This window comes from Pseudorca crassidens, chromosome 10, assembly GCF_039906515.1.
Source record: "Pseudorca crassidens isolate mPseCra1 chromosome 10, mPseCra1.hap1, whole genome shotgun sequence".
Lineage (NCBI taxonomy): Eukaryota > Metazoa > Chordata > Mammalia > Artiodactyla > Delphinidae > Pseudorca > Pseudorca crassidens.
Window position 1 is genome coordinate 107174381 of NC_090305.1, and position 27807 is coordinate 107202187.

At 57.8% G+C, this 27807-nt stretch overlaps 1 protein-coding gene across 2 annotated transcripts in view; it reads right to left on the bottom strand.

The window, feature by feature from the left end:
- Positions 1–27807, bottom strand: part of ALDH1L1 (aldehyde dehydrogenase 1 family member L1) — a 79251-nt gene that overhangs the window by 19529 nt on the left and 31915 nt on the right. The window contains exons 1-13 of one of the 2 annotated variants that reach the window (XM_067755733.1): positions 26796–26926; positions 23082–23233; positions 21435–21669; positions 20513–20678; positions 18793–18894; positions 17968–18057; positions 16709–16846; positions 14652–14777; positions 12026–12117; positions 6134–6281; positions 4794–4913; positions 3616–3743; positions 393–543 (exon numbers count right to left, since the gene is read on the bottom strand). In XM_067755733.1, coding sequence (XP_067611834.1) covers positions 393–543; positions 3616–3743; positions 4794–4913; positions 6134–6281; positions 12026–12117; positions 14652–14777; positions 16709–16846; positions 17968–18057; positions 18793–18894; positions 20513–20678; positions 21435–21669; positions 23082–23208 — 1623 coding nt within the window. In that variant the 5' untranslated portion in view covers positions 23209–23233; positions 26796–26926. Of the gene's footprint in view, positions 1–392; positions 544–3615; positions 3744–4793; positions 4914–6133; positions 6282–12025; positions 12118–14651; positions 14778–16708; positions 16847–17967; positions 18058–18792; positions 18895–20512; positions 20679–21434; positions 21670–23081; positions 23234–26795; positions 26927–27807 lie in introns of those variants that run through there. The other variant, XM_067755734.1, reaches the window with a different exon arrangement.

Here is a 27807-nt window from a genome sequence, read left to right on the forward strand (position 1 = left end):
AGCACAGGAACCTCGGGGAGAGCAGGTGGCTCTCCTCTAGGCCTCTGGTTAGTGGCAGCAGAGAGTCAGAGGGGCGGGGTGTGGAGGGCTGGGCGAGGACCAGAGAGACGACTGCAGGAGCCCCGGCCGCAGCCCTGCCCCCTGGGCGCCGCCAACACCCGGTCCTCCCCGGAAGCGCGAGCAAGGCCCAGCCCAGTGACACCCCGACAGCGACCCTTGAGACCCTGGCACAGAACCCAGCCCCGCCCGACCCGCTTCCCACCTGCAGAACTGGGAGCGGATAACCGGCGTTTTCCTAAGGCCACAAAGCTGTGGCGGGTTGTGGCGCGGCCTTCAGAGTGCTGTGCCGCCCTCGGGGGCCCTGCCGGCCCGGACGCCCGTGGGAGCCCCACCTGGATCTTGTCGCACCAGCCAGCGAAGTAGCGGAAGGTCTGGATGGACATGCCCACGTGGGTCTTCAGCGCCAGCGTGTAGACGGCCCCCGCGTCCAGGGCCTCGATGGTGGCCAGCTCCTCCTGCTGCTGCTCCAGGAGGTCGGCCAGCCTGAGCGGGGCGGGCAGGGCGCGGGGCTCAGGCCTGGCACGGTCTCGCCTGCCCTTTCGGGGCCCCTCCTCAGAAGCCGGGCGCCCTGCCAGCACCACCTCACTCAGGTGCCGGCCTCAGCGTCCTCATCTGTGACATGGGACGGCGGCGTGTCCTTGGCTGAAGGGGCGTGAGCATGGTGCCCCGTCCCCCTCCTCTCCTCTCTCTCTTCCTTCCCGGGATATCAATGGATCCCCTGCTTCCTAATTACACCTCCTGCCTCTGCGAGAAGACGCCTTGTCCGGGGACAGCATGCCGGTGTCGAGCAGCAACCACTCCACGCGGCTGTACCGGGGATGAGGGAGCATCTGCACAGCCTCCTCCAGGCTGAGCCCACGTCCAGCTGCCCTCAGTGGTCCCTGTGCCCCCGCCATCACACCCCACAGCGTCCTGCCAGCACCCTCCCGCTCCCGCCGCCCTTCAAACTCTCCGGCCGGCACAGACATTCCAGACTGCCTGCCTCTCCCGCGAGCACAGAGACAGCTGGCCTCCCTGACCTCCCGCTCCTGCTGGGTGCATGGCCCGCACACAGCGTGGGGCTGGCAAGTGGGACTGGGGACTGAGCAGAAGGGCCCATCGTCACCGCACAAACAGGGACGTACCAGGTCGCTCTCCGGGTACGAGAGCAAAGGTAAGTCACATTTTGAGAAAAATTATAGACCAAACAGTGGAGATACCATGTTGTTGGCATTACAAGGACAAGGGTTCCATCGGCTACGAGGACAGAAGGCCAAAGACATAAATCCATATTAAAGTCAGCATGAGGTGGCCTGTGTGTGTCGGCCCCTAGGTTGTCACGTCTCCCGTCTTTTAAGGTGTTCGCAGCCTGAGACACCTTAGCTCAAAAGCCCGCCAGCGCCAACTTTTACACAGCCAGCTATTTTAAAACAGCCCAAATGTGCACATTTTTAGCCATTGACAAGTGGATGCGTCCCCCAGGAACCTCACCCGACAGCTGTCACCACTGGTGAGACAGGCTGTGCAGTTACAGCCACGGGCCTTCCCAGTCCTCTGATGCAGAGACCCTGGCGTGCGTGCTGCTGTGCAACTTTGCCCGGACACGGGAGCCCCTCTCAGGTCCCTCTCCCCCCAGGAGCGCCCCTGTTCCGCCACTACAGCCTCGGGGGACCTCCCGCTGCGGGGTGCCACCCGATGAAGCCTGCGGTGTGTTGCTGGCTCTCGTGGCCACGTCTTCTTCCTTGGTCAACCCCCAATCCCTCCATCCGCCACACCTGTGCAAAATGCCATGTGCGTGTGATGTGACTGTGTCACGAGTCCCTAAGTAATTGTCACCTGAGCTGCTTGGGAGGCTGGGGGGCAGCTTGGGTGAGGGTGCCTTCTGCCTGCCAGAGCCTGGTCCCCGCACAGCACCAGGTCGGGGAAGAACAGGCAGGCAACGCTGGCCTCCTGAAGGTCTGCAGGGTGGGCACCAGGAGGGGCAGACGCTGAGGTGCCAGGCGGCTCAGACCCCCTTCCCCGGCCCCTGACCACGGCAGCCCGGGCCACCACCAGACTCTGGGCCGTGGACCCAAGGAAGTGTGCGAGCACAGGGCAGCAGCTTTCCACGGACGCCCACCCGCTCTGCAGGGTCCATTCCGGCAGCTGGGTACACGGCTCCCCGGCTCCTGGGGGTGTCTGGTGACTTTCTCTGACTCTCCCCCTGGACCTTTCTGCCCAGCTTCTCCCGTAACCGTGTGCTGTCTTGCTCCTGTGATGCACCCACGGGGGTCCCACTTCCGTCCATGGACCAGGGAAATCCTGTCTCGCCCCTCTGCGGGGACTGGGAGGAGACTGGGTCACCAGGAGCTGTAGAGCCCTGAGGGGTCTGTCTACGCAGCTGCTCGGGGCACCTCCCCCAAGGTCCTTGTGGCCAGTGGGCTATTGCAACACGTGCCACCACAGGGCAGCAGAGGGTCTCGGGGGAGGGACGCGGTCTGGCTCAGGGCAGTCCACCAGGGTCCCTGCTCTGCCAGGGTTCACAGCTCTGCCCGATCTCTGGGGCCTCAGATCCCCAGCCAATGCCTTCCTACAACTGATGGCTCCTGAGATACGGCAGGCTGGGCAAGCCCTTGCCCGCCCCAAAGCCACCATCTCCATTCTGTTTTGCAAACCACTCTGGCCCCTCTCTCTGGCTGCCTGTGTGGCGGCTGCCCCGGCATTTCTGGCCTCCGGAGTAGAAACAAAAGGCCTTCGGACAGCAAGGCCACGGCGGGGGCCCTCCCGCCCGGCGACAAGCTGGGACCCGCAGCACGACCTGGCCCCAGCCCGGCTCCGCAGGACCCAGAGAGAAAAACGGGTTCCTGAGGCCGGCTCAGCAGGCTCCCCGACACGGCTCGGTTCACCCGCCAGCAGCCCCCTTCTGGAAACACCACCCCGCCTCCTGGGGCACCTGATCCTCCCCAGTGGGACCGCCTGGCTCGAGGAGGGCGGGCAGCAGCTCTCCTCCGCGCCTCACCCCACCCGGGTCATGAGCCGGAGCGTCCCAACCCTTCCCTGGACTTCCGACTGCGCCGAGGGTTTAGCAGAAGGGGAACGTGAGAGAGGAGATTCTGGCAGCGGGAGCCCGGCAGGGCCAGGACGGCCCGCCCCGCCGCGCCCCGCCCCCCAGCTCCTGGGAGCCCCGCCCCCTCCCCGACCCGGCTCCTGGGAGCCCCGCCCCCCGGCTCCCCCGCGTCCCCCCCTTGGCTCCTGGGAGCCCCGCCCCGTCCCCCCCCACCCTGCTCCTGGGAGCCCCGCCCGGCAAGCAAGCAGTGCCCTCTGGGCCGGCCCAGGAGCAGCTATTAGCCTGCGGTGGCGGTGGCGGTGCCTCGTCTCCGCCCACACTGTTCCCTCCACCCGGGCACCTCCCCCAGGCCCCCGCCTGGGACAGGCCCTCCTGCCTCTCAAGCTACTTCCTCTGAGAAGCCTCCCCTGGGCCTCAGGCCGTGGTCACACTGCCCTTCCGGGACCGCGTCCTCACGGGAGGACGCGAGCGCCAGCCGCCGCCTGAGAGGAAGGCCCGGGACAGGAAGGTGGGTGCGGGCGAGGTCCCACCTGTACAGGAGGCGGCCCCGGTCCCGCGCGCTGATCTTCCCCCACAGCCCGTGCTCAAAGGCGTCCTTCGCAGCAGCCACGGCCTTGTCCACGTCGCTGACCTGGGCCAGGGACACCTGGCAGATGACCTGTGGTGGAGTGGAGCCCTGAAGCCCTGCCTGGCCACCTGGGCGGCCGCGGAGGCGAAGGTCGGCGGACAGGAGGGCATGGGCAGGGTCTGCACGACGAGGGGAGATGGGGCCTGCAGAAAGGGCCGTGTTCCTACGTCCCGAGGGCCTTCCCTCTACTCTCCCACTGACCCGAAACAGGGCGACGGACTCAGGCTGCAGCCATAAGGCCGAGGGTCAGCTCAGCGTTTGCAAACCGAGAGCAGAGACCCATAAATTTCGTGAGGCGCAGGCGGGAGGTTTGCTCCTGAAGGGACATAAGCCGGCCCAACGCCCCTGCATTCCATGTCCCGAGGCCGCCCACCTCCCGACAGCACAGGCCCCCATACCTCCTGCCATGTGGATGGGGTGGGAGGGCGGAGGCCAGCGCCTCCTTGCTGGTCACCACAGGTAGGCTGTGCCCTCCCTGCCCACGGCCCCGGCGCCAGGCATCCACACAGCCTCCTGCCTGGGCTTCCCAAAACTGGCCGCGAGGTTGTGGTGGCAGCACCTGACTTTCCTGCCTGAGGGCACCTGTCTGGGTCCACACAACCTGCCCATCACTTTCTTAAACTCCCCTCACAGGACCATTCTGAGGCCCTGTCTTCTGCGGTGCGTGTCTGTAGGAAGGTGTGTGTGAGCGTGCATGAAAGTGACAGCGCCACACGTGTGCACTGAGCAGGACAGCTACAGCCAGGGCGTCTTGACAAACCCGGGATGCGAGGCGGGCCTCCCGATGCTGGGGTCATTCTTGAGGTGTGGAGCGGAGGGAATGGCCTCCGTTTCCTCCTTGGGAGGGCTTAACTCTGCTGCAGACCCTCAGAGTCCTCCCGCGTCCCCATCACCCTCCCCACCGCATCTCCCTCTATGCCGTTCCTATAGGAAGGGCTGGAGGCTGACTGCAGTGTTTTCTCGCCCCAGCAGAGGCCCCCAGCCGGGACCCAGAGGCCCCCAGACTGGGGAGGGGGAGTAGATGGGAGAGGGGGCGTCGGGGGCCTGTGCGGGGCAAGGGGGTGCTGGGCCTGCACTCACACTTCCGTCTGTCGGGTTGATGGTCTCATAGGTCTTGGCGCCCTCGGCGTCCACAAACGCGCCTCCGATGAAGAGCTGGTGGGGCATTCGGAGGGTCAGCTTGTTCACGGTCTTTTCCACCTGGGGACGAAGGGCCACAGGCCAGAGCTGCAGTGTGGATTCTTCGCGAAGGGGCATCCTTGATGGGCACGACCCCACCAGAGACACAGGGACCACTCACCTTGCTCCCCCCCCAATACACAAGCAAGGGCCCGGGCTACTCGGTCTCCTTATCGGATCCAGCCCTGCTGCCCAGGGAGCGGTCGAGTGGGCAGAGGTGGCAGCTGAGTGATAAGCAGAGATGGAGGGCCAGACTCCGCAGCTGGACTGCCTGGCTGGAGCCCCGGCTCTGCTACTGACCTTGGGCTGGTTGCGTGGCCTCCGCACACAGGAAGCGCCAGTGGGCAGACGGCACTTGCGGCCCCCAGACACGATGCGGCCCCCGCTCACTGCCCCTCGGGCCTGCAATCCCACGATGAACGCGGAGCCTCTGGGATGCCGCCCCTCCTTCCGTAGTCATTTGTCCACAGCCCTAAGGCCAGCCTGGTGTCCACCCTGGTCACCCATACTTTCTTCATCAGCCCTTGTTCCAGAGCACCAGCCAGCCAAACTATCACAAAGCTAATTCCCATAGGAGTTGGTAGTCTACCGAGATACCCCAGGGATGGTTTTTCCACAGTTCCTTTAAAAATTACATTTGCAGTTAGTTACTTCCTCATACTTCATATATACAAGTTGAATGTAGAGGATCATTTGTTTTCCTTATTGGGAGAACATTCCCAATCTCTCTCTCTCTCTCTCTCTCTCTCTCGTTTCAACCAACAGAATTTCACACAGCTGACTGGTTGCACAGGTGATGGAAGAGCTGAGAAGCCACGAGTCAAGCCAGAGGCTGACACCAGCAGGAAGCCGCTGCCCTTGCTGGGAGGTGGTGGAGCCAGGACTAGGGGTGAGAGGCACCCGGGTCCAGGGTGAGCTGGCAGGGCTGGAAGCCACGCCAGGAAACCCACCAAAGGAGAAAGGGGGTGGAGAGAGAAGAACACTGCAAGAGTCTCTCCTTAATACCCTGTCTCCTGTCTTGGGAGCAAACCTGTCCCCTATACTGAGTCTTGGACAACAATTTCCTCTGTTGAGTTTGTCCTACCGCCTGGCATCTTTAGGCTACTTGGAATTACCAAGGGAAGCTTGGGTCACTAAAGCTTCTGGACATCCAGGCTTCCCCCAAGTGTCACTGTGGACCCACAGGTATGGGTGCCTGAGAGGTGTGCAGGCCGGGCCCGCGTGGTGGGCCCAGGACTCACGTGGTCGATGACGCACTTGCTCTCCTTGTTGTCCCCTCGCATCTTTCTCACTAACAGCTGTATGAAGTCCCCGAAAGTGGTTGCCATGTAGATGTCTTCATTTTCTAACTCCAGGCCGTCACACAGCTCCTTCACTTCCTCAACCAGTCTGGAGGGAAGATGGAAAAGCGAGGGCCTGGAGGAGCCCTGGCAGACCTGCCTGGTTCTAGTGGCAGAGGTGGTGGCTCATCTCAGCCCCCGAGGCGTGGGTGTCAGTCTACAGTTAGGGTTAGAAGCCCAGTCCGTGGATTCAGAGGCTCTGGTTTCAAGTTCTGGCTCCAGCACTTATGAATTTGTGACCTGGGGCAAGTGACCAATTGCTCTGAGCCTAGTTCCTTTGCCTGTAAAATTGGACCAATCATGGCTCCTCTACTATTTCCTGATGAGTAAATGAGCCAATCCACGTGGTAATAATTAATAGAAGATTAATAATAATCACTGAAAGACAGTGTGAAAAGAATGAAAACACAAGCCACAGATTGGGAGAAAATATTTCCAAATCACATACCTGATCAAAGACTTGGCTTCAGAATACGTAAATAATTCTTAAAATCAATTCTAAGAAAAAAATCCAAGTGAAAATAGGCAAAAGATTGACCAGATGCTTTACCAAGGCAGAAATATGGATGGCAAATAAGCATATGAAAAGATGCTCCACATCACTCGTCAATAGGAAATGCGAACGAACCACAACGAGATCGGGCTCCGTACTTACCAGCACATCTGAACTTAAAACCACTGGTTAAGACCAACCAGTGGTGAGGCTGCAGAGCACCTGAACCCCGCCCCCTGCTGGCGGGATTGGAAAACGGTACTTTGGAAGCCACGTTGCAAGCACTTTGGCAGTTCCCTAAAAATTAAACATATACTTCCCAACGCTTTTAGGTATTTACCGAAGAGGAATAAAAGCCCCTTTATAGACACAAAACGGCAGAGCAAGAAGCTCCAAAAATCCGTCCCTCCACCTCAACAACTATTGGACAGGCAGGAATTGTCTGAACCAAACGCTTCGGAATTCTCGAGTCTCGGCGACACCTGCAGCTTCCAGGGGAGAACGTGGTGAAGAGCTGGGGTGTGGCAGCAGCTTCCAGACTTTCCACCCCCAGGGCAGGAGGCAGCAGTGGCAGCAGGTCACTCCTGCCGTGGCTTCCTGGAGGCGGGGGTTGGGGGGCAATGAGGACCTCGTCCTCCACACATCTGGGTCGTGGGTTCCAAGTGCTGAGGGGCTGGCCCAAAGGATGGCCAATCCCATACACGCTTTGCATAGTGCGTACGACCCCAGGGATAACAGGAGAAACTTCAGTGATTACACACAACAAGGTACACACACCATGCAAAGAAAAGTTTGGAAAAGTCACAAATGGATGGCTCCAACCCTCAACAAGCAAGATTGAACAACCTCCCCGGAGTGAGAGAATCAGATTCTCAGAACTGACACAGCACTACACGCAAAATGTCCAGTTGGAGCAAAACGTCGCAAAACATACAAAGAAACAGGCCCATTTACAGGAAAAAAGAATTTGGAAGAAACCACCCCTAGGGATTATCATCAAAGACATTAAATCAACCATCTTAAATGCGTTCAATGACTTAAAGGAAACTAGGAAAATGATTATGAAAAAAATGAGAATATCAAGAAAGAGACAGAAATTATAATAATAAGCCAAACAAATTCTCAAGCTGACAGATACAATAACTGAAATGAAACACTCACTAGAGGCTTCAAGAGCACATCTGAACAAGCAGAAGAAAAGGTCGTGAACCTGAAATTATCCAGTATGAGGAGTAGAAAGAAAAAAGAATACGAATGAAAATGAAAATGAGCCTCAGGGACCAGTGGAACATCATCAGATCACACTCATCATACCAGGTCCAGAGAAGAGATAGAACAGGACAGAAAAAATATTTGAAGAAATAATGCCCCCGAAGTTCCCAAATCTGAGGAAACACATGAATATACACGTTCGAGAAGCTCAATGAACTCCAAGCGGGATAGACTCAAAGAGAATCACACCTAAACTCAAAGAGAATCACACCAAGACACGTGACAGTTAACCCACTGAGACCCAAAGACAAGGATGGAATCTGGAAAGCAAGAGAGAAGCTAATCACACACAAAGGATCCTCAATAAAATTAAAACCTGATCCCCCCCCCCAAAACCCATGAAAGCCAGAAGGCAGTGGGATGGCATATTTAAAGTCCTGAAAGGAAAAAAGTGTCAACCAAGAGTTCCATACGCATCAAAACTATCTTTCAAGAATGAAGGAGAAATTAAGACATTGCCAGATAAACAGAAGCTGAGGGAGTTCATTGCTAGTAAACGTGCCCTAAAGGGAGTCTTTCAGGCTGAAGTGAAAGGACATTAAACAGTAACTCAAAGCCATAAGGAAAAGTAAAGAGCACTAGCAAAGGGAAGGTAAATAGGAACGCCAGTATTACTGTACTTTTGGTATGGTTCGCAGCTTCTCCCCTTTTACTACATTACGTAATAGGCAAATACATAAGACAAACATTTAACACCTACATTAATGGGTATTCAATGTATAAAGATGTATAAAGGATAATTAACAATAACAATGTATAAAGGATAATAACAATATAAAGGGGTGGGCTGCCTATATATAGGATACGAGCGTCTACATTTTATTGAAATTAAGTTGGTATTATTCGAACTACATTGTTATAAGTTAAAGACGTGAACTGTAATCGCCAAGGTAATTAAGAAATAGCAAAAAAAACAAAAGGGAATCCAAGTGGTATAGTACCAGAAAAAGGCAGTGATAGAGACACTGAGGAACAAAAAGCATAAAAGACATACAGAAAACAGCCAGCCAGCAGAAGTAAACCCTTTATCAGTAATCTGGTTAAATGGAAATGGACTGAACTCTCCTCTTAAAAACATAGGTTATGAGACTGGATAGAAACAGCATCCACCCATACACCACCAGAGATTCACTTAGATGCAAATATGCAAAAAGGCTGAAAGTAAAAGGGTCGTAACGGTATTCCATGCAAATAATAATCAAAAGAGAGCTGGGGTAGCCATACTCTTATTAGACAAGATAGATTTTAAATCAAAAACTGTCAAGAAACAAAGGACATTGTACAATGGTTAAAGGGTCAATTGACCAGGAAGATATAACAATTATAAGCATATGCGCACCCGACATCGGGCCACCTAAATGTACGAAACAAATATTAAGATAACTGAAGGGAGAAGTAGCATCGCAAAGATCCATGAGATTTCAACACCTCACTTTCAATAGCGCACAGAATATCCAAGCGGAAGACCAAGAGGCAGACAGGGGACTGAACTCTGGGGGTGAGACGGACCTCACACACACACAGGATACTCCACCCAGCAGCACGGCACCAGTTCCTCTCAAGGACAGGTCACAGGTGAGGTCACGAAACAAGTCTTAACAGATGTAAGAAGACTGAAATCATACCAAGCATCTTTTCTATCCACGATGGTGGAAACTAGACATCAAAAACTGGAGGAAAACTAAATTCAAAAAAATGCGGCTACTAAACAACACACGCCTGAACAACCAGTGGGCCAAAGAAATCAAACGGGAAACCAAAAACTACCTTGAGACAAATGAACGAGGAAACACAACATACCAAAACTTATGGGACACAGAGAAAGAGTTCTTAAAGGGAAGTGTATGGTGATCGATGTCCGTATTAAGAAAAAAAGTCTCAAATAAACAACCTAATTTTACACCTCAAGGAATCAGAACAAGAAGAACAAACTAAGTCAAAAGGTAACAGAAGAAAGGAAATGGCAAAGATCACAGTGGAAATAAATAAAATAGAAACCAGGGGGGGAAAAAACAATAGAAAAGATCAACAAAACTAAGAGTCGGCTTTTTGAGAAGATAAAAAAAGGAGACAAATCTTTAGGTAGACTAAGGAAAAAGAGAAGACTAAAAGAAAAAAATTAGATATAAGAGACAATACAACGGATACCACACGGATAAAAAGCATCATAAGAGACTCCTGTGAACAATTACACATCAACACATTGCATGACCCAGAAGAAATGGATACATTCCCAGAAACACAACCTACCAACACTGAATCATAAAGAAACAGATAATCTGAACAGACCAATAACAACTAAGGAGACTGAACTGGTGATCGAAAACCTCCCAACAAAGAAAAGCCCAGGACTTTGGGTGGGCCTCACCAGGGAAAACCTGGTGAATCCCACTCAACATTTAAAAAGAATTAATACCAATCCTTCTCAAACTCTTCCAAAAAAATGGAAGAGGAAACACGCCCAAACTCACTTTACGAGGTCAGCGTTACCCTGATACCTGAGCCAGACAGTGACAGCAGAAGAAACAAAACTACAAGCTAATATCCCTGATGAATGCAGATGCAAAATTATCCTTCTCTTTATACAAATTAGAACTTATTACCACTGTGAAAGGGCAAGAGGGACAGTTCACATGAAGTTGAAGACTGGGTGACCTGATCTGTGGTGACGGATCATCCCTGGGGGCCGCTGACTGGGGAGGGGCAGGAGGGATCCCCTGGAGTGAGGCTGGGTGGGGCCCATGTCTTCATCAACGTGTAGCTTGTGAGATACGATATACATCACATAATATATATATTATACGTGTGCTATAACGTGTGCGTTACACAAGTTAAATCAAAGCTACCACACTGTCCTCTCAAGATCCGTGTACCTCACTGCACGTAAAGTCATTCCTAAAATTTAAAAAGACTTGCGGGACTCCCCTGCCGGTCCAGTGGTTAAGACTTGGCCTTAAAATGTAGGGGGTGTGGGTTGGATCCCTGGTTGGGGAGCTAAGATCCCACATGCCTCACGGCCAGAAAACCAAAATGTAAAACAGAAGCGATATTGCAACAAATTCAATAAAGACTTAAAAAAAAAAATAAGTAAACAACTATCCGTTTCAAAAAATAAAATGAAATAGAAAGAGTCGCAGTCACGACCCCCTGACTGCCCGCGCTCCAGCCCAGCGGGCCCACCTGTGCCAGGCCCTACCTGCCTGGCCCCTCCCCACACATGCTGGCTTTCACCGGGGTGCTGGGCTTGTGGCAGTTTTAAAAGAGCCGTGCAGGGCTTCCCTGGTGGCGCGCTGCTTAAGAATCTGCCAGCCAATGCAGGCAACATGGGTTCGAGCCCTGGTCCAGGAAGATCCCACATGCCGCGGAGCAACTAAGCCCGTGAGCCACAAATACTGAGCCTGCACTCTAGAGCTCGCGAGCCACAACTACTGAGCCCGTGAGCCACAACTACTGAAGCCCGCAAGCCTAGAGCCCGTGCTCCACAACAAGAGAAACCACGACAATGAGAAGCCCGCGCACCGCAACGAAGAGCAGCCCCCGCTCGCTGCAACTAGAGAAAGCCTGCGTGCAGCAACAAAGACCCAACACAGCCAAAAATAAATAAATAAATTTACTTTAAAAAAGTAAATAAAATAAATAAAAGAGCCGCACATTGTTTGATCTTCCTCCCATGAGGGGTGAGTCTCAGTCCCGCCCCTGCCCTTGAATCTGGGGGGGCTTGTGGCCACTGAGACCAGTCAGGGCAGTGGTCCGCACCTGTCTGCTTGCTGGCCTCACGTCTGCAGAGCCAGGAGCCGCCAGCTAGACGTCCAGGTCCCAGAGTGGCCGCTCTGGGGCCACGACACAGCCTGGGGGAGGACATGCCTGCCCAGCTGTCCCAGCTCCCGCTGGTCCACTCCTGGTGGGCCCGAGGCCTGCACACGTGAGTCCTTTCTGGATCCCTGACCCGCATGGTTTCCTGCCACTCCGTTTTAGGGTGACTCCTGACCTAGAGACACCTGGGACACCATCCCCACTCCAGGCCTTACCTGACGACGTCCAGCGACGCGGCCCCCGACTTGAAGAAGTCAGTGGAGTCTTCCACCTCCACGACGTTGGGGAGAATCCGTTTCCAGGCACCCTGGAAAGCAGGAGTGGTGAGCACGTGGCTCTCAGGGCCCGGACGCGAGCGGCGGGGGTGAGAACAGCCCCGGGTGCGTGCACACTGCCCAGCGCCAGGCTGGCCCGTCCACTCCACTCTCTGATGCTGCCAGGTGCCTCATGGTACTGGGGTGATAGCCTCCCTGGGGAAGCAGGAGCCCAGGCTGCTGTCTGCACACCCACCTCACCTTGACCGCAGCTTCGCGGGGGTCCCCACACTGGTCCGGGGGGGGGGGAGGACAGATGTGCCGGAGCTCCTCCCGAGACCTGCCCCCCGCCAGCCCCACTGGGAGGGTTGCCCAGTGTGGGTGTCCCCGCCTGACACTGTGTGGGGGTGCTGCCACGTGGAAGGGAGAGCAAAGCGGGGGGTGGTTCTGTGAGTGAACGGGGCCACCAAGGGGGCTCGGGAGCCCTGGGTCTCGTCCTCGCGGAGAGGCTAGCTGGCTCTGTGCCCCTCTGTCCCGGGCCTGTGGAGGGCAGTGGTTCCTGCCCTGGGCCTCGTGGACGAGCGTGGACAGGGCAGTGAGAGCCGAGTGGGCAGCGCAGGAGGGCCATCCTGTGGGTCACGACGGGACACAACGGGACAACTGCTCTCTGGGCAGCTCCCAGCTGGGCGTTTCAAGGCAGGCGCTGGGAGGCCCATACTCAGGCCGGGCTCCAGGCTGTGGCCCAACCAGGACCAGCCCCCGGTGACCCCTAGGCTGACCCTGCCTGGCCTCTCTCAGGAGGCTGCCCTGGATTTGCTCCCGCCCCCCATCCTCCTGGAGACCATCAGAAGCCGTCCTGAGCCATCCCTTCTCCCCGGGCCTCCACCCAGGCTCTCACCCTCTGGTGACAGGCTTCCTTGAACCCCCAGCTCACACTTAATCCCGGGCATCCTTCAAGGTCAACTGCTAAATCACCTCTTCCCCCAAACCTTCACTGACTGCAACGCTCACTCAGCCCGGGGCCAGCAGTCACTGTCGTTGTGTGGGCACTGCACGCCGGCCCTCCTGGGGTGTGTGGAACCCGAGCAGCTGCGTGGCCTCGTCCAGACCCCAGCTCGGCGCCTGACAAGCCGTCAGATGCAGGCAGCCTCCCCTGCCTCGGTCTCCTCATCTGGGCAAGGGGCTGGGGGCAGCCCTGGGAGCATCCCTGGAATGAGGCTGGCAGAGCTCGGGGTGCAGGAGCCCATGCTGCCTCAGAGCCTGTGAGGCCTCTGCTGCACGTCTGGAACTCAGTTTAGAGTAACCCGGACACTCTAGAAGCATCTGCTTTTCTCATGACTGTTGGGCTCACGGCCAGCGGTACTGAGGTCCTAACAGGTGCCACTAAGCTGTTACCTCTTCTGCCACCAGCCTCAGCCATCCCGGTACCACTCGGCCACCAGCTCCAAAAGGCAGTCTGTCCAGCTGGCCCCATAACCCCAGGGCAGGCTCAGGCCCAGGGCCAGAGCAATTGCTCCAAGAATACTTTTTGAATGAACAGGCTTTTTTTTTAATAGACATTCAGAATGTTCAGCCTCCACCTGAGGAGGTGCTCGGTGCCCCCCGGACCGGCAGGCTCCCCCGTCCCCCCTTGCTGGGTCCTGCGTCTGCACTGGTCACGAGCATGCAGTGGCCCCGCGGCCGCCGCCTGGCCCTCCGCGGCTCCCCGGCTCTCAGCATTTGCTGTGCCTGCCGTCTCTCTGCACTTGGGTCTCAGCGCAAACCACGTCCCTACCCAGGGGGGCCTTCCCCGAACTCCCTTCTGCAGCATCCCCGGCCTCCAGGCACCTCGTTCCCGTCACCGTTACTGCCCTCTGAGCACATCTCCCTTCGGAAATTATTTTATCCCTTGCCTGGTCGTTCGCCAGCTCTCTTTCCTGTGAGAACGGACACGCGTGACAGCAGAGACACTGCGGACCATCACACCCCTAGTGTCTGGACGCGTATCTCAAATAAGCGAACCCACGACAGCTGAAAAGCCATCCAGCGCCCTCTGAGCAACACAGCTAAACGCCCTCCAAACCACGCCTTCCAGGGAGAGGGGGGTGGAGCAGAGAGCAGGAGGGCAGTTCTGGGAAGTGGCCGATGCCTGGACTCCAGGTGGGGGGGACACTGGGCCTCCGAGAGGGCAGTGGTGTCCAGCGGCACACGGGAGGGGTGGCCCGGAGTCCAGGGCGGCCGACTGTGACACCTGTGCTGGTGACCACGTGGGGGTCTCCCTCTCGGGAGGCCTTTCCAGAAGGTTCCGGCACACATGCCCTACGGCAGGACAACTGGGTCCTCCAGCTATTCTATTTGCCCACTGTTGACAGTGTGTCCCCAGAGGAGTCGGACCCAGCAGCCGAATCCTAGGTCCCAGTGGCACAGGAAGGAGGGGCAGGGGGCATCAGGAAGCCCCGTGACAGGACAGGACCAACACTGTGCCCGGGGTCAGGACATACGTCCTTAGAGGGTGTGCACAGCCCGACCCCAGCGGGTGCGATTTGCGAAACGCACCTGCTGTGCACGACCTGCCCCACCAGACGGTGGCCCCGCAGGTGTCTCTTACCCGCACAGCCTCCGCGGTGACCAGGTCCTCCTCCGTCAGCTCGAGGCCAGTGCTGTCTGCCGCCCTGAAGAGCTGTGAGGCTGGGATCATCTTGCCATCCTCCAGCTGGATGCTCTTCACCAGCAACTGCCAAAGGAAGGCTGTCGGGACCCGAGGCTGCCCGAGCCGTGGGCACACGCTCGTCTCCATCCTCCCCGGAGGCAGGCCCGGGAGCCCAGATCCGGCGAGGAGGCTGCTGCCATAGGGACCCGCTCGAGCTCCTTCCCTGCCGTCCACCCCACCGTGCTCTCAAGCTCGAAAACCAGTAATGGCTGGGTTACCCTATAAAACTGATGCCTACCCGTTAGACTAAAGTAATTCAAGCACTACCTTGAAAGTCAATGGAGAAAACAACTAATCACCCAAGAGCCCAGCTTCCAGAAACTCCCTAGAAACCTGGCACAGGTCAGCAGGTGCCCCTCGGGGCAGAGAAGCAGGTGAGCTCACGGCAGAGACCGCGTCTGTCGGGTAACAGTGCTCTATGAAAACGGCACCTTCTGCACACACCGGACGGAACCACAGCCGGGCTCCCGGCTGACTGCCCACCCCTGCTGTCTTCCCAAGATGCTCTGGAGCTTTCTGGAGCTAAAGCCTAGCCAGGGCCCAGCTGGAAGTTCCTGAAAGACGCTTAACCAAGGGTCTCCGCGAAGGCTGCTCCTTTACTTTGCCGGCCTCACGATTCACGGAGGACTTAGCCCAACCCCCTACTTCCTCCGCCGGCCGCTAGCGGTCTACACGTGCACCACTCACTGACCGCTGTTGGTGGGTAAGCACGGTCATGGTCATGCAGAGAAGCCCAGGGGCTACGCCTCGCTGCCCCTCACCCTTCCCCAGTGGGGGTGGAAACCCAGGCCTGAGTGCCGTGAGGATGCGGGGGCGCAGTCGGCAGAAGCAATTCACAGCGCAGAGCCTGCCCGGGGGGCAGAAGGAGGCTGTGCGGCTCCAGAACCTGTATCTTTGCTGAGTGTTTTCCTCTGCCCTAGCCGCTTCCCTCGATAACTCACAAGCACTAGAACTCGTTTCAGATCTGCTTTGGGAACATGATCGGAGACAGATACGTGGCGTCTGAAGGCATCAACCACGAATACCTCAAACACCCAGTCACTGCAGATTGCAGGCAGCCTCGGGCCAGGGGGGTGGGCACCCAGCGTGAGCTCACGCCAGTCCGACGAAAGCTGCCCTGCACCCACCTGGCCTGTGCGTGCCACCGCTACCAAGCGTTCAGCATCCCGGTGTTTGCTGAAATTCCCCAAAGTGCTCAGAGACCCCTGCCTGTCCTGCTTCTTCTCTGCCCCTGGTACCTTAAGGCCCAGATCTGCCCACCGCTGCGTGGGGTGAACACTAACGCAGAGTATCACGGCTGAGCGGTAGGCCTCAGAGCCAGAGCTAGGGCTGGACTCCCAGCTCTGCCACAGGCTAGCCTGGGTGAAGATGGGCAGGTGATTTAACCTCTTTGCTTCAGTTTTCTGCTCGGTAAAATGGGTATAGTACTGATACATGTCTCATACGGTTGTCAGGAAAACTAAATTAAACCATCCAGCTGTTTTTGAACAGTGCCTGGCACGCAGGGATGCTATAAATATTTAGTTGCATAAATCGTAGCTGTCACTCTGAGCTGCACTTCTCTAAGGTGAGGCAGAGCATGTTATGTGCCCGGTGTGGCTTCCTTGTTCAAAGAGAAGGAAACTGAGGCACAGAGGTCCAATGACCGTGCCCTGGGCACCCGGACTCCAGGTCCGGGCTCCCCGGAGAGGGCCTCCCCAACTCTGACACCCGCCCAGGGCACCCAGCTTGGGTGGGGGCACCTGGGCAGGAAGAGCCCAGGGCCAGCCTTCCCGGGACAGGGAAGAAGCAGGCCGACCCAGCAGTTGAGGGTCTTCCCTCCTGGAGCCTATCGTCTCCTTTTCCCGTTTCCTCCAGAAAAGCCTGGAGCCTCCCTGTGGGGCCCGAGCCCCTGGACAGGCGTGTGTGGCCTTCAGCCTACAGTCCGGACAGGGGACCCACAGCAGCAACGTTACCATTCGGTCGTCATTCCCGAAGAGGATGAGTCCCGCTCCGGTGACCACCCCTGGCCGATGGGCTCCTGGGATGGGCAAAGTTTCTCCCTCAGGCACCAGGCCTTCAGTGCTCAGCGTCGAGCTGAAAAACGTCAGCTTCTGTTGAGGACAGGAAAAGCAGAAGGTGCTGGATGAAAGAGGCCCACTGTGGGGGGCCAGGAGGGGCTGGGGGGGCTGGGAAATCATGGGGTGGGGGTGAGGGTCAGGGCACAAATGGGGGCACAGACGAGACCTGGAGAAGGCACTGAGGCCTCGGAGGGGCACTACGTCACCGCACACTGGCCCGTGACCTCCGACCCAGGGGGACAGACACCGGCAGGAGGTCTGCTGCAGCATCGCCAAGTGAGGGTGCTGCCTGGGGACACCACCAAGCCCTGGCTACCGTGCAGAGGGTCTGGCGGCGGCACAGGCAGCAGAGACCCCGGACGGTCTGGCAGCCAGCCTGCGAGCAGGGGTTGGGACAGCCGGGGGCTCCGTGGAGGACAGGGCTGCCCTCGACGGTGCTCGGCCAAAGGGCCCCACCCCCGGGGCAAAGACAAGTCAGGGCTGGGCCTGGGGTCTCTGAGAGCTGCTCAAATCAAACACAAATGCAGCCTTGAAGAGTTCCTGAGCAGATAAAACCACTTCAGTCACAGGAGCAGAGCTTAATTTAGCTTATTTTGCAAGTTGGTCAAGACCAACTTGACCTCAGTCACGTCTTGCTTGTGTCTCTGGAAATCGTAAGCAAAATTTGCACTGTTCCTCAAAATGGATATGAAGTAACCGTTAGCCAAATCCCTATCATTTGAGGAAATTCTTGTTATAACCAGTCACTGCCTCCTCAATTCACGGCTCATCAACAGACCGCGTGTGGTCTGAGGGCTCCCGGTCCCGGAACTGTCTTTTCCGTGTGTGCACAATAAACTTACTTAGCAGTACTTCGCCGATTCATCGGTTTTACTTCTGCTATTTCGGGACTTCTGACAGCCCGGGGCTGAGAGTCGAACAACCAGCACAGCTCGACCCCAGAGCTGCCGCTGCGCCTGGCGGCCTCGCTCTGCGCCAGCCCCTCTCCTTCAGCCGCGGGTCCCGAGGGAGAGGCCGAGGGGGCCGGGGGCACCTGGCTGGGGCTGGGGGTCTGGGCAATGGCTTTGTACCGCTTAGTTCAGCCACATTCTGATAGCTGTGCAGTCAGGGGACACACACGGAGCACAGCCCGTCCCGGCCACGCAGGGACACACCTGCCCACAGGCCTCCGTCCAGGCGCCCGGCACCTTGTCGTTCCCGCGGATCCAGTTATGAATGGCCTCTGCTGGCTGATCCCAATTGATCTGCGGGGCAGGACGTGTGTGCTCAGCGGTCTCTCCTCTCTCCCTGACCATCTGGGCAACACCTCTGGACTCCCCTCCTGCCCTGATGACCCTGACACTGGGTGGAGCCCTGGGCACGGGCTGGGAAGTCTGGCTTCCTCTCGACTCCAGTCGGAGGCCCAGAGCTGGGCTGGGCCTCCCCCTGGCAACCCGGATCTGGGTGCGCGTGGACCCTCAGTCTTTCACGGGATGTGAACTCCAGGATGGCCTGGGGGAGATAATGTTCTGTGCTCAAGATGGCCAAGGCCCTACACAAAGTGCAGGTCTGTCCCATCCCATCCCTCCCCCCCGGCGGCCTCCCCTCACTTACAGGGCTCACACAGATCCCGACAGAGCACCCCGCGAGCCCTGAGCACAGCTCCAGCCCAGGGGCCCACCTGGGCTCCCGACCTGCGACAGTCCCGAGGAACGAATTCCCTCTGGTGTCTCATCTCAGATATGAGGAGCCAGCAGCTCGGCTGATTTTTACATCCTCCCCCCCACCAGCTCTTCTCCCTGAGGGCCCGCTTGCCTCTTCCTAAGGAAGGACCTAAGGAGACCCTGTTCCCTGCCTGTCCAGGTGCCACTCGAGCCTAGCGCGTGCTTCCTGCACTGGGGCTGCTCTTTCTTCTGGCCTTTAACAGGTACGTCCTGGCTGCCCATTTTCCCCGGCCCGGGTACAGGCAGGCTTTGGGTGGGCAGGGCCCTGGCACTCACCTGGGCTGTTTCCTTCTTCTGAATCCCCTCGTAGGTGGCGCCGTCCTCAGGCTGAGGGAGCCTGGGGGCTCTGCCCTCAGCGATCAGCTTCACGGCCTGAACCTGGGGAGACAAGGGTTGGTTGGTGTCCCCAACATTAGGGCCCCCCAACTCTCAGACCCTGGGTTCACACTGAGTCTGGACCAGGCCACTCACTGAACAGACCCACCTGCCACCACGTGGGCACGTGACGGGCACCCACGGAACGGGTGCTGTAGGGACAGGTAAAATTAGCTCCAATCTACTTCCAGTCTGATCGATGACTGCAAGACCCCGCCCTCTCTCCCACACAAGGCCCTAGAAGATCACATAAGCTAAAGCCCTCTACGGTGTAACACACACCAACGTCCACGTTTCTGTCTAAAACCTTCCCTGTCCCTTAGGCAGAATGGCTCCTGGACTGCGTGATGGGTTTGGAGGTCCCTAATAAGTTCAGCAGGAAGCAGTTTCTCTGCTCCAGGAAAGAGGAAGGTTGTGGAGAAGAAGTCAGGGAGGTCGGGGAGGAGAGCCAAGGCGCTGGGCCCGGAGGGAGGGAAGGTGGTGGTGGGAGCCCCCGGAGACCCGAGGCTGAGAAGCCGGGAGAACTCAGAAGTGTCTAAGGCAGGACTGCCCAGGGGGAACTCCCCTGGTAACGGACGTGTTCCACGTCAGCCCCGTGTGGTTTCTGGGGACCTGAAACGTAGCCAGTGAGGCTGATGACCTTGATCTTTAACTACAAGTCATTTAAATTAATTTAATAACCACCAGTGACTAGCGGCTGCCCCCTGGACGCTGCCCTGAAGGATGCTCTTGGTTGTTTTCTGTAGGATGAACAAGATGACCCCTTCCTGCCTCTCACGTCAAACCTCCAGCAGGTCTCCCTGCTCACTCCTGTGAACAGGTGGATCCAAGGCCGCATAATGGGGCCCAGGGCTGGGGGCACAGCCACTGCTGTGCTATGGAGATGTCCCCATCTGACTCCTGTCCTGGCCGGCCTCCCCTGCTGGACACACCACCTCTACGGGGCCTGCACAACCAGCTCTGACATCAGCCTTTGGGTCGGCCCTCCTCCTCCTGCGCGAATTCAGTGCAGTGACCACACCTGGGCCAGCCTTGGCCAGAAGCCCTCAAGACCGGAACATGTGACAGAGGCTGCCAATCAGAGTGCTCCCCCATGCCGGCCAGTGATTGGCTCGGGGTCATCACGTGACCTGAACTGGCCAATCAGAGTCTCCTCTGATTTTTTATTCATAAATTCTAGGGGAAAGAGGGTTTCTCTTCCCCTAGAATCAAGAGGTGTAAAACTTGAGCCACCGGTGACTACTTTTCCTCCCATTTAAGGGCAACCTGAGGATGAAGCTAATCAAACAGAGGAAAGCAGAATCAGGGTGAAGAAATAGAAAGATAGAATCCCGTGACAGATTAAGCCTCTGGATTCAGCCAGGCTTGACGGCATCCTGCCTGGAGTCTTCTATCAAAAATGTCCCTTTTTGGCTAAAGCTTGTTGAGTTGTTCTGACAGTTGTAAGCAAGAGTCCCGCCTATACAACATTATATGTCCTAATCCTGCCTCTGAAACCCTGAAATGAGCGTTCTCCCCCTCCAGAATCCTGGCCAGCTCAGGGCAGCAGGCTGGAGCTGGGTGGGGTGGGGTGGCGGTGGGGTGGGGGTGCCAGCAGGGGAGGCCCTGGGGGCAGCCTTACCATCCCTTTAACGCCTTCGGGGAAGAGGAAGCGGCTGTACAGCGTGCTCACGGTGTCGTCCGGGAGGATCTCACACTCTTTCTGGAGCAGAAGGTCCCCGGTGTCCAGACCATCGTCTGCCCAAAAGATGGTAAAGCCGCCCTTCTTGTCTCCATGGATGAGGGTCCTAGGGAGCAGAGGAGTGGAACCTGAGTCCGAAGGAAGGAGGAGAAGGAGGCCCTGGGGGCTGCCCCTGTGACCGCCGCCGCCCTGCAGCACACCCCCATCTCCCCAGGGGAGGACTGAAGACGGAAGATGGTGTTTACTGATGCCGACTGCGTGCCAGGTATCGTGCTAAAAGCCTTAACGCCTCGTGTAACTTCATCCTCCCCACTGGTGTAACAGCATCGTACGCCCCTTTCACAGATAAGGAGACTAAGGCCCAGAGAAGTGAGGAGACGTGACTGGAGGTCAGGGAGCCTGAATCCTAATCAGACCAGTCTGACTACAAACCCGCTCTCTTCTCCAGCTCAGATGTCTCCCCTTCCTGACTGCTCCTCTGAACGGCTCCACCCTCCAGATACGTACATCACCTCTCATCTCAGACTAGCTTGTTCAGGTGATTCTTTCCTCCATCGCTATCTCTTTCCAAGCGGGGGGCTGCTGAGAGCACCGGTAGCTGGAGGGAGCCCCTCAGCCCACTCTGCCCCGGCAACCCCGCTGCAGGACGGGAACACTTTGCAGTTCACTGTGAGAATGCAGGGCGCACGGCGCTGCCTGACCCCAGTTCTTCCTCAGGGATCGTGCTGTGATCTACCGCGTGGACGCCGTCCAGCAGCGCGCACAGGCACCGCGTGCCACCTGCTCCTCAGGCGCAGAGAAGAGCTCCGGGCTGAGGGACGGGGACGCCTCAGGCAGGTGGGGTGTCTGCGCCCTGTCTCACCAGTTGATGGCCGACGCCCCCCGGTGCCGGGGGAGCAGACTCGGGTGGTAGATGATGGAGCCGTGGCGGGGGGCGCTGATGATCTCCATGGGGATGAACTGGCTGCAGAAGGGCAGCACGTTGAGCTCGGCTCCCAGGGCCTGGTACGTCGCCACCACGTTGGGCAGAGCCTGTCCCCTTGCCCGCCAGCGGGGAAACTTGAACACTGGAACTCCATCCTTGTCAGCCTTCAGGCCTGCGGGACAGCGGGTGAGAAACTGCTCCCCACTGCTGCACCCACTCCGACTCGGCACCTCTGCCTGCGCCGCAGGGTGGCTCCCGCACCCCCTCCCCAAGCCTGTCCCCCCAACTTCCCCCGCTGCCCAGCCGGGCTGCTCTGGACAGCCCAGAGGGGACGGCGCCGGCCAAGGCCCAGGTCTCAGGAGCTGCTGCGCCAGGACTGACCTCTGCTGACCGCCTCCCTCTCCCAGGCGCCTGCCTGACCCCTGGCCTCTTTAGCTGCCCGGAGCAGGGTGCCCTCCCCGCGGGTCGGATGTGCAGTCCGCAAGTCTCCAAGTTCTAGAATGCGGCTTCCTGCCTCTGCCTGCCCCGCTGCCCCTGCAGTCACTAGCCGCTTCCTCCGAGCTCCCCTCTGCCTGCCCCTCAGCCCCTGTCCAGCACTTCCCAGCCCTCGGTTCTCTGGTACACAGCCGGCTGGTGTGTGGCCCTGGCTGACCTGACCCACTGTCGGTCCCTCTGCCTCTGTGCCCTGGGGTTAGGGACGTGGGTGAACGTGAGCAGACCAGACCATGCTTGCCAAAGTTGTCCCCACCGTGACCAGGGACATCTGCTGGACATCTGAGGTCGGGTCAAGAAGGAGCCCCAGCCAGGCTCAGAGCTGCTGCCGGGGGTCCCTGAGTGGCTACGGGCAGGACTCAGGCTGTGCTATGGGTTGTGGTGGGCTCAGATCTGGAGCCGAGGTCTGGCTGGCATGGGGGCAGCCTGCGCTCTCCATCTGGGGAGACTCTATTCCTAATGCACAAAGCCCTGGGGCCCGGCAGCCCCGCGAGACCCCTTTCCTCGTCCGGACCCATATTCTGAACGCATCAGGCCTGAGAAGGACCCGGGAGGGGCCTGGAGGTCTGTTCATCGAGCTGAGGGCCCTGCTTCCTGCTGCGCTGCTGAGATGCCCTCGGGAACTTGTTAGAAATGTGACTCCCAAGTCCCTTCCGTCCCTCTGAGCAGAAACTCCAGGGGGTCCGCCGGAGGCAGCGTCGGGGCGCCAGCACTCCGCTCAACAGGTGCCCCCCGAGACGCGGTGCAGGGCACGCTCACGTCTGAGAACACTGGCTGCAGTGACTCCTGCCTGGGGGCCTTTTCAGAGCATGGGTGCTGCGGTCGGGGGGAGCCCAGAGTGGTCAGACTGAAGGGTCCTGGGAGCAGGCCAGGCTTCTCCACGGCTTCTCCAGGACACAGGCCCCACCCTGCAGTCCACTTGGTTCCAGAAAAGCCCAGCGGCCAGCTGGCACCTGAGCAGGATCCGGGGCGGACCACGAGTGGCCGCTTCTGTCTGGGGAAGCCCACAGCCCCACACAAGACCCCGCAGGCTCTGCTCCCACCACCGCCCACGGGGCACCGCCTCTCCGTGCTCCTGGGCCACCCACTCACCTAGGGGGTCTGCCTTCCCATCCTTGTCCGGCACAGTGAACACGCCCACGACCTCGTGACCCTCCTCCCTCAGGTGGCAGTAAACTTCCTGGCCGAACAGGCTCTGTCCGATCACTGCGATCTTCATGGCAGCGGGGCCGGGGCGGGAGGACCTGGGAAAGGAATAAGGCCTTGGCGTCAGACAGGGCTCGCTGGGCCAAGGGGGCAGCCCAGCCGCCCCCGCCCCAACCCCTCGGCCCAGCTCTGGGCTCCCTGGGCCGCCGGCCACTGTGGGGAGGCGGCCGCACGAGGAACGAAGGAAGAGGTCCTGAACGGTGGGCCTGTAGATACCGCAGCGTGAGTTGCGTGTGAGCGCAGCCTCGGGGACTCCTCCCTGGAGCCTCCAACACGGCATGGGGCGCTGCGTGTGGTGTCTTCCCAGGCGTATCTGAGCATGTTTCTGTAACTAAGCAGTCCTGTGACCTCGGTCAAGTCACATCAGCTTCAGTTTCCTCACTTGTTCATGAGAAAGATGCTCCTCAAATGCTGCCAGGCTCTCCCTGGGCAGGAAGCAGCAATGGGCCTGGACTTTGGCTGCATAGAGACAGATGCCCAGTGGACGGGCCGAGGACGGAAGGTGGGGTGGGAGGTGCGACAGGGCCCACTGGGCTGCATGGGAAGACGCGCGGCTGGACCAAAGTTTGCTCATTCGTTCACCATGCTCATATCCGTAAAACCTATTATCTACTTGATACGTTTCTTTAAATTATCTATCTACAAAAGTATACATTTTTAGAGAAAATTTTATTGAAGTACTACATGCTTCGGACATACAGAAAAGTGTACAGACTGTAAGTATGTAGCTCAATGAATTTTCACAAACTGAACCCGCCAGTATAAGCAGCGCTCAGATGAAGACACACTCCAGAAGCCCATTCAGATAACAGAGAGGCAGGACAGGGTGCGCTCCGTTTACATAAATGGAATCACACTGCGCGATGTTCTGTGCGTCGTTTCCCCTCAGCGCTGTCCACGTAGCTGTGCTGTGTCCGTTCTCATTGCTCCACAGTGTTCCCCTGTGAGCGTAAATAAATACGGTCACGTATCCATCCTACTGTGGGTGGACATCCGGGTCGTTTCCAGCTTGAAGCGATTACCAAGACGATGTGACACAGATTCTGGCACACGGCTCACACCGAATACAAGAATACACTTCCGTTGGGTGCGTACCTGGGAGCGGAATTCCCGTGTCCCAGGTGTGAAAATGTTCAGCCTTACCAGCCTCTGCCAGTTTTCCAAAGTGGTTTTACCAATTTCCACGTGCTTTGCGTTGCAGCCTCCTGTCTGTTCATTTTACTCTCCTGCTGACAGGGACTGGAGCCATGCTGCTGGGGCTTCACTGGCGATTCCCTGGTGGCTGCTGAAGGTGAGCACCTTTTCCCACGTTTATCAGCCACTTGGATTTCTTCTTGTCTGTTTTTTCCACTGGGTGATCTTGTCCTGACTGATTTTGTAGGAGGTTTTTGTTTGCTTGGTATTGTTTCATTTTGTTTTTAAACAATCTAGACTATGAGTCCCTTGTCAGATATATTCATGAGCAACACCTTCTCCAGTTCTGCGGCTGGACTCTTCACTCTGTGGTGCCTTTTGATGAACACAATTTCTTAAACTCTATATAGTACGCTGCATCAAAGTCTCCCCTTATGCTTAGTGGGCTTTCTATTCTGGTAAAGAAATCTTTGCTTCCTCCAAGTTCCTAGAGATGTTCTCTTCGCCTTCTAAGATCTTTATTGTTTGACAGAGGAGCAAAGGCAACACAATGGAGCAAAGATGGTCTTTTCAGCAAATGACGCTGGAACAACTGGACGTCCACATGCAAGAGATGAATCTAGACACACATCTTACACACTTCACAAAAATTAACTCAGAATGCATCATAGATGTAAATGTAAGATGCAAAAGTATAAGACTCCTAGAAGACAGCACAGGAGAAAACCTAGATGACTGAGTATCCGGTGACCTTTTAGATACAACACCAAAGGCACGATTCAAGAAAGAAAAAAATAAGCTGGACGTCATCAAGATTAAAAAGTCTGCAGAAGACACTGTCAAATGAATGAGGATGGTGGTCCTCTGTGTGTGTGTGGTGTGTGTGTGGTGTGTCTGATATGTGTGTGGTGTGTGTGTATGGTGTGTATGGTACGTGTGTGTGTGGTGTGTGTGTGGTGTGTATGTGTGGTGTGTGTGTGTATGGTGTGTATGGTACGTGTGTGTGTGGTGTGTGTGTGGTGTGTATGTGTGTGGCGTGTGTGTGTATGGTGTGTATGGTACGTGTGTGTGTGGTGTGTGTGGTACGTGTGTGTGGTGTGTATGGTGTGTGTGTGTGTGGTGTGTGTGTGGTATGTGTGTGTGGTGTGTGGTGTGTGTGTGTGATGTGTGTGAGGATGGTGTGTATGTGTGTGTGGCGTGTGTGTGTGTATGGTGTGTATGGTATCTGTGGTGTGTATGGTGTGTGTGTGTGGTGTGTATGTACGTGCACGTGTGTACTGGCAGAGAAAACTCCTGGAAGGACTCACACAGAAATATTAAAAGTCACCAGCTAGGGTTTTGGGGTTTGGAAGTCTTTTGATGATGGTAATTCTCTTTCTTTCCAGAATGTTTTTTTTTAATTTTTATTTTTTTATTGAGCGTATATTACTTGTGGAAAAATAAAGGGGACAAAGAAGATCCCTTTGGAAGCAGGGAGGCAGGGTCAGGGAAGACACCTGTGGAGCGGGCGGGGCAGGAGCCCTGGGCAGGGACAGCCCACCTTGGGCTTTGGCGCCCGTTAAGTCAGATGGGGGAGGCGCAGAGCCCACGAGGGCCTCCCGCCCGGTTGGCGCCCTCGGTGCCCTCCTCCCAGGGACGCTGTGGGGCTGAGGTGGCACTAGAGGGACCGTCGGGCTCCCCAGGCCCCCCGCCCCAGCCCAGCGGCCAGACCCTGCCCGGGGTGGGGGGGGGGTGGTCCCTTGCTCCGAGCACACTGAATTCCGACTCCGGTACCTGAGGGAGATTCCGCCTCCCCTAGGCAGGTGGCAGGTGAGGGGCCTGGACAGATGCGCCAAGGGCCCGGGCTCTGAGTACACGGAGCTCGTGCAACCCCCAAACCAGGTCGTGGGGCGGGGCTGGGGCTCTGGGGTCCCAGGTCCCCAACCCCCGCCCCCTCCCCCGGCGCAAGTAGGACGGCGGCGCGGGCGGGGGCGGGGGGAGGGCTGGAGCTCTCCAATCACAAGAGATCCTCGTTCCCGGCCCCCAGATCTGGCCAATCAGGGGGGACCATTCCCCATCCCGAAAATGGGGTGAGGGTCTTGGAGGGGGGGCAGGCGGCGCAGCGGGGCAGGACCATCTAGTCACCTTAGGTCCGTCTCTTTCCCTCTCCGGCCTCAGTTTCCTTTTCTGTAAGCGGGGCTGATAACGCCCACCCAGGCCGCCCCGCCCTCCCCCACGCCGCCGCTGCGCGATCCTCCACAGGCCCTGCCCCGCACCGCGGTCCTGTAGCCAGGGGACCCCCCCACCGCCAGGCTGGAGCCTCGGCTGCCCCCAGGGGAACCCTGACTCGCGTCCCCGGCCAGGCTCGCGCGCCCCCAGGCGCCTCCGCCGGGGTGCCTGAGCCCAGAGGCCCCGGAGCCCCCGGAGCTCCCGGAGTCGCGAGCGGGGGCGGCCTCCCTCCCTGGGGCGCCGGGGACCGGGACTCACCACGCACGGGAGGAGCGCAGGCGTCGCTGGCCAGAGCGGACCTCTGAGTCCGGGTCCGGGCAGGGGACAGCGCTGGCGCTGGCCCGGCCTGGGCGGTGGGGAGGTGGGGCCGGCCCCTGCCAGTCCCGGAGCTCCGGCCAAGGCCAGAGCCCGGGAGGGGAGGGGCCGGGGCGGGTGGAAAGTCGCGCCGGGTGGGGTGGGGAGGGCGCTCCCGGGCTGCGACCCCTCACGGCTCCACAGGGCTTTGCAAAGGCCCCGGGGTTGTGAGCACCCGCAAGGCTGCCGGGATAAGGGGAAAGCGGCCAGGCGGGTAACTTCACTCACTGGCTCAGCAACTCTCCACGTGCTGTCAAGGTCTTGCTCCGGGAAATGCACCCGTACTCCAGGAGGCTCCTACTTCAAGGTCACATCTTACGGGAAGCTTTCCCTAACCACAGCCCCGCTAGGAAAGACCCCCTCGTCACATGACCACAGAAGGGCTTCAGAGTTCCTTCAGGCACCAGCTCAGCCGCAGTTTATCACTGCTTTCGGGATTATCTGACTGGCTCCCCCACCGGAACACGAGGTCAAAGACGGTCTCAGTCGCAGGAATTCCCCGGCACCGGGTGTAGTGCCTTGTGTTTAGCAGGTGTTCAGTAAAACTTGCGGAGTAAACGGCTGAATGTGAGGAGCCTGGGATGGGAAAGTTGTGTGAGAACGCTGAAGCTGGAATAGAGAACGAAGAGTGACAGGTGACACTGGAAGAATGGCTGGGAGATCGGACACCCCAAAAAGGTGTTAGGAAATCAGAGAAGAACCCACAGTCTTAGCGGGTGTACAGAGAGGAGGGGAGTTTAAGCAGCAAGTCTGGCAGCACTGCCACCTACAGTAACATGGAAAGCAGAAAATGTGCAAGGGACCGGGGCTGTCCAGCTGGGGCAATTTCCATGCAGAATGCTGAAGGTGCCTCCTGACTTCTTCTTGCTGCTTATACTAAAATGTGAGAGAAGACAGATAAGCCAAAGGAGGACTG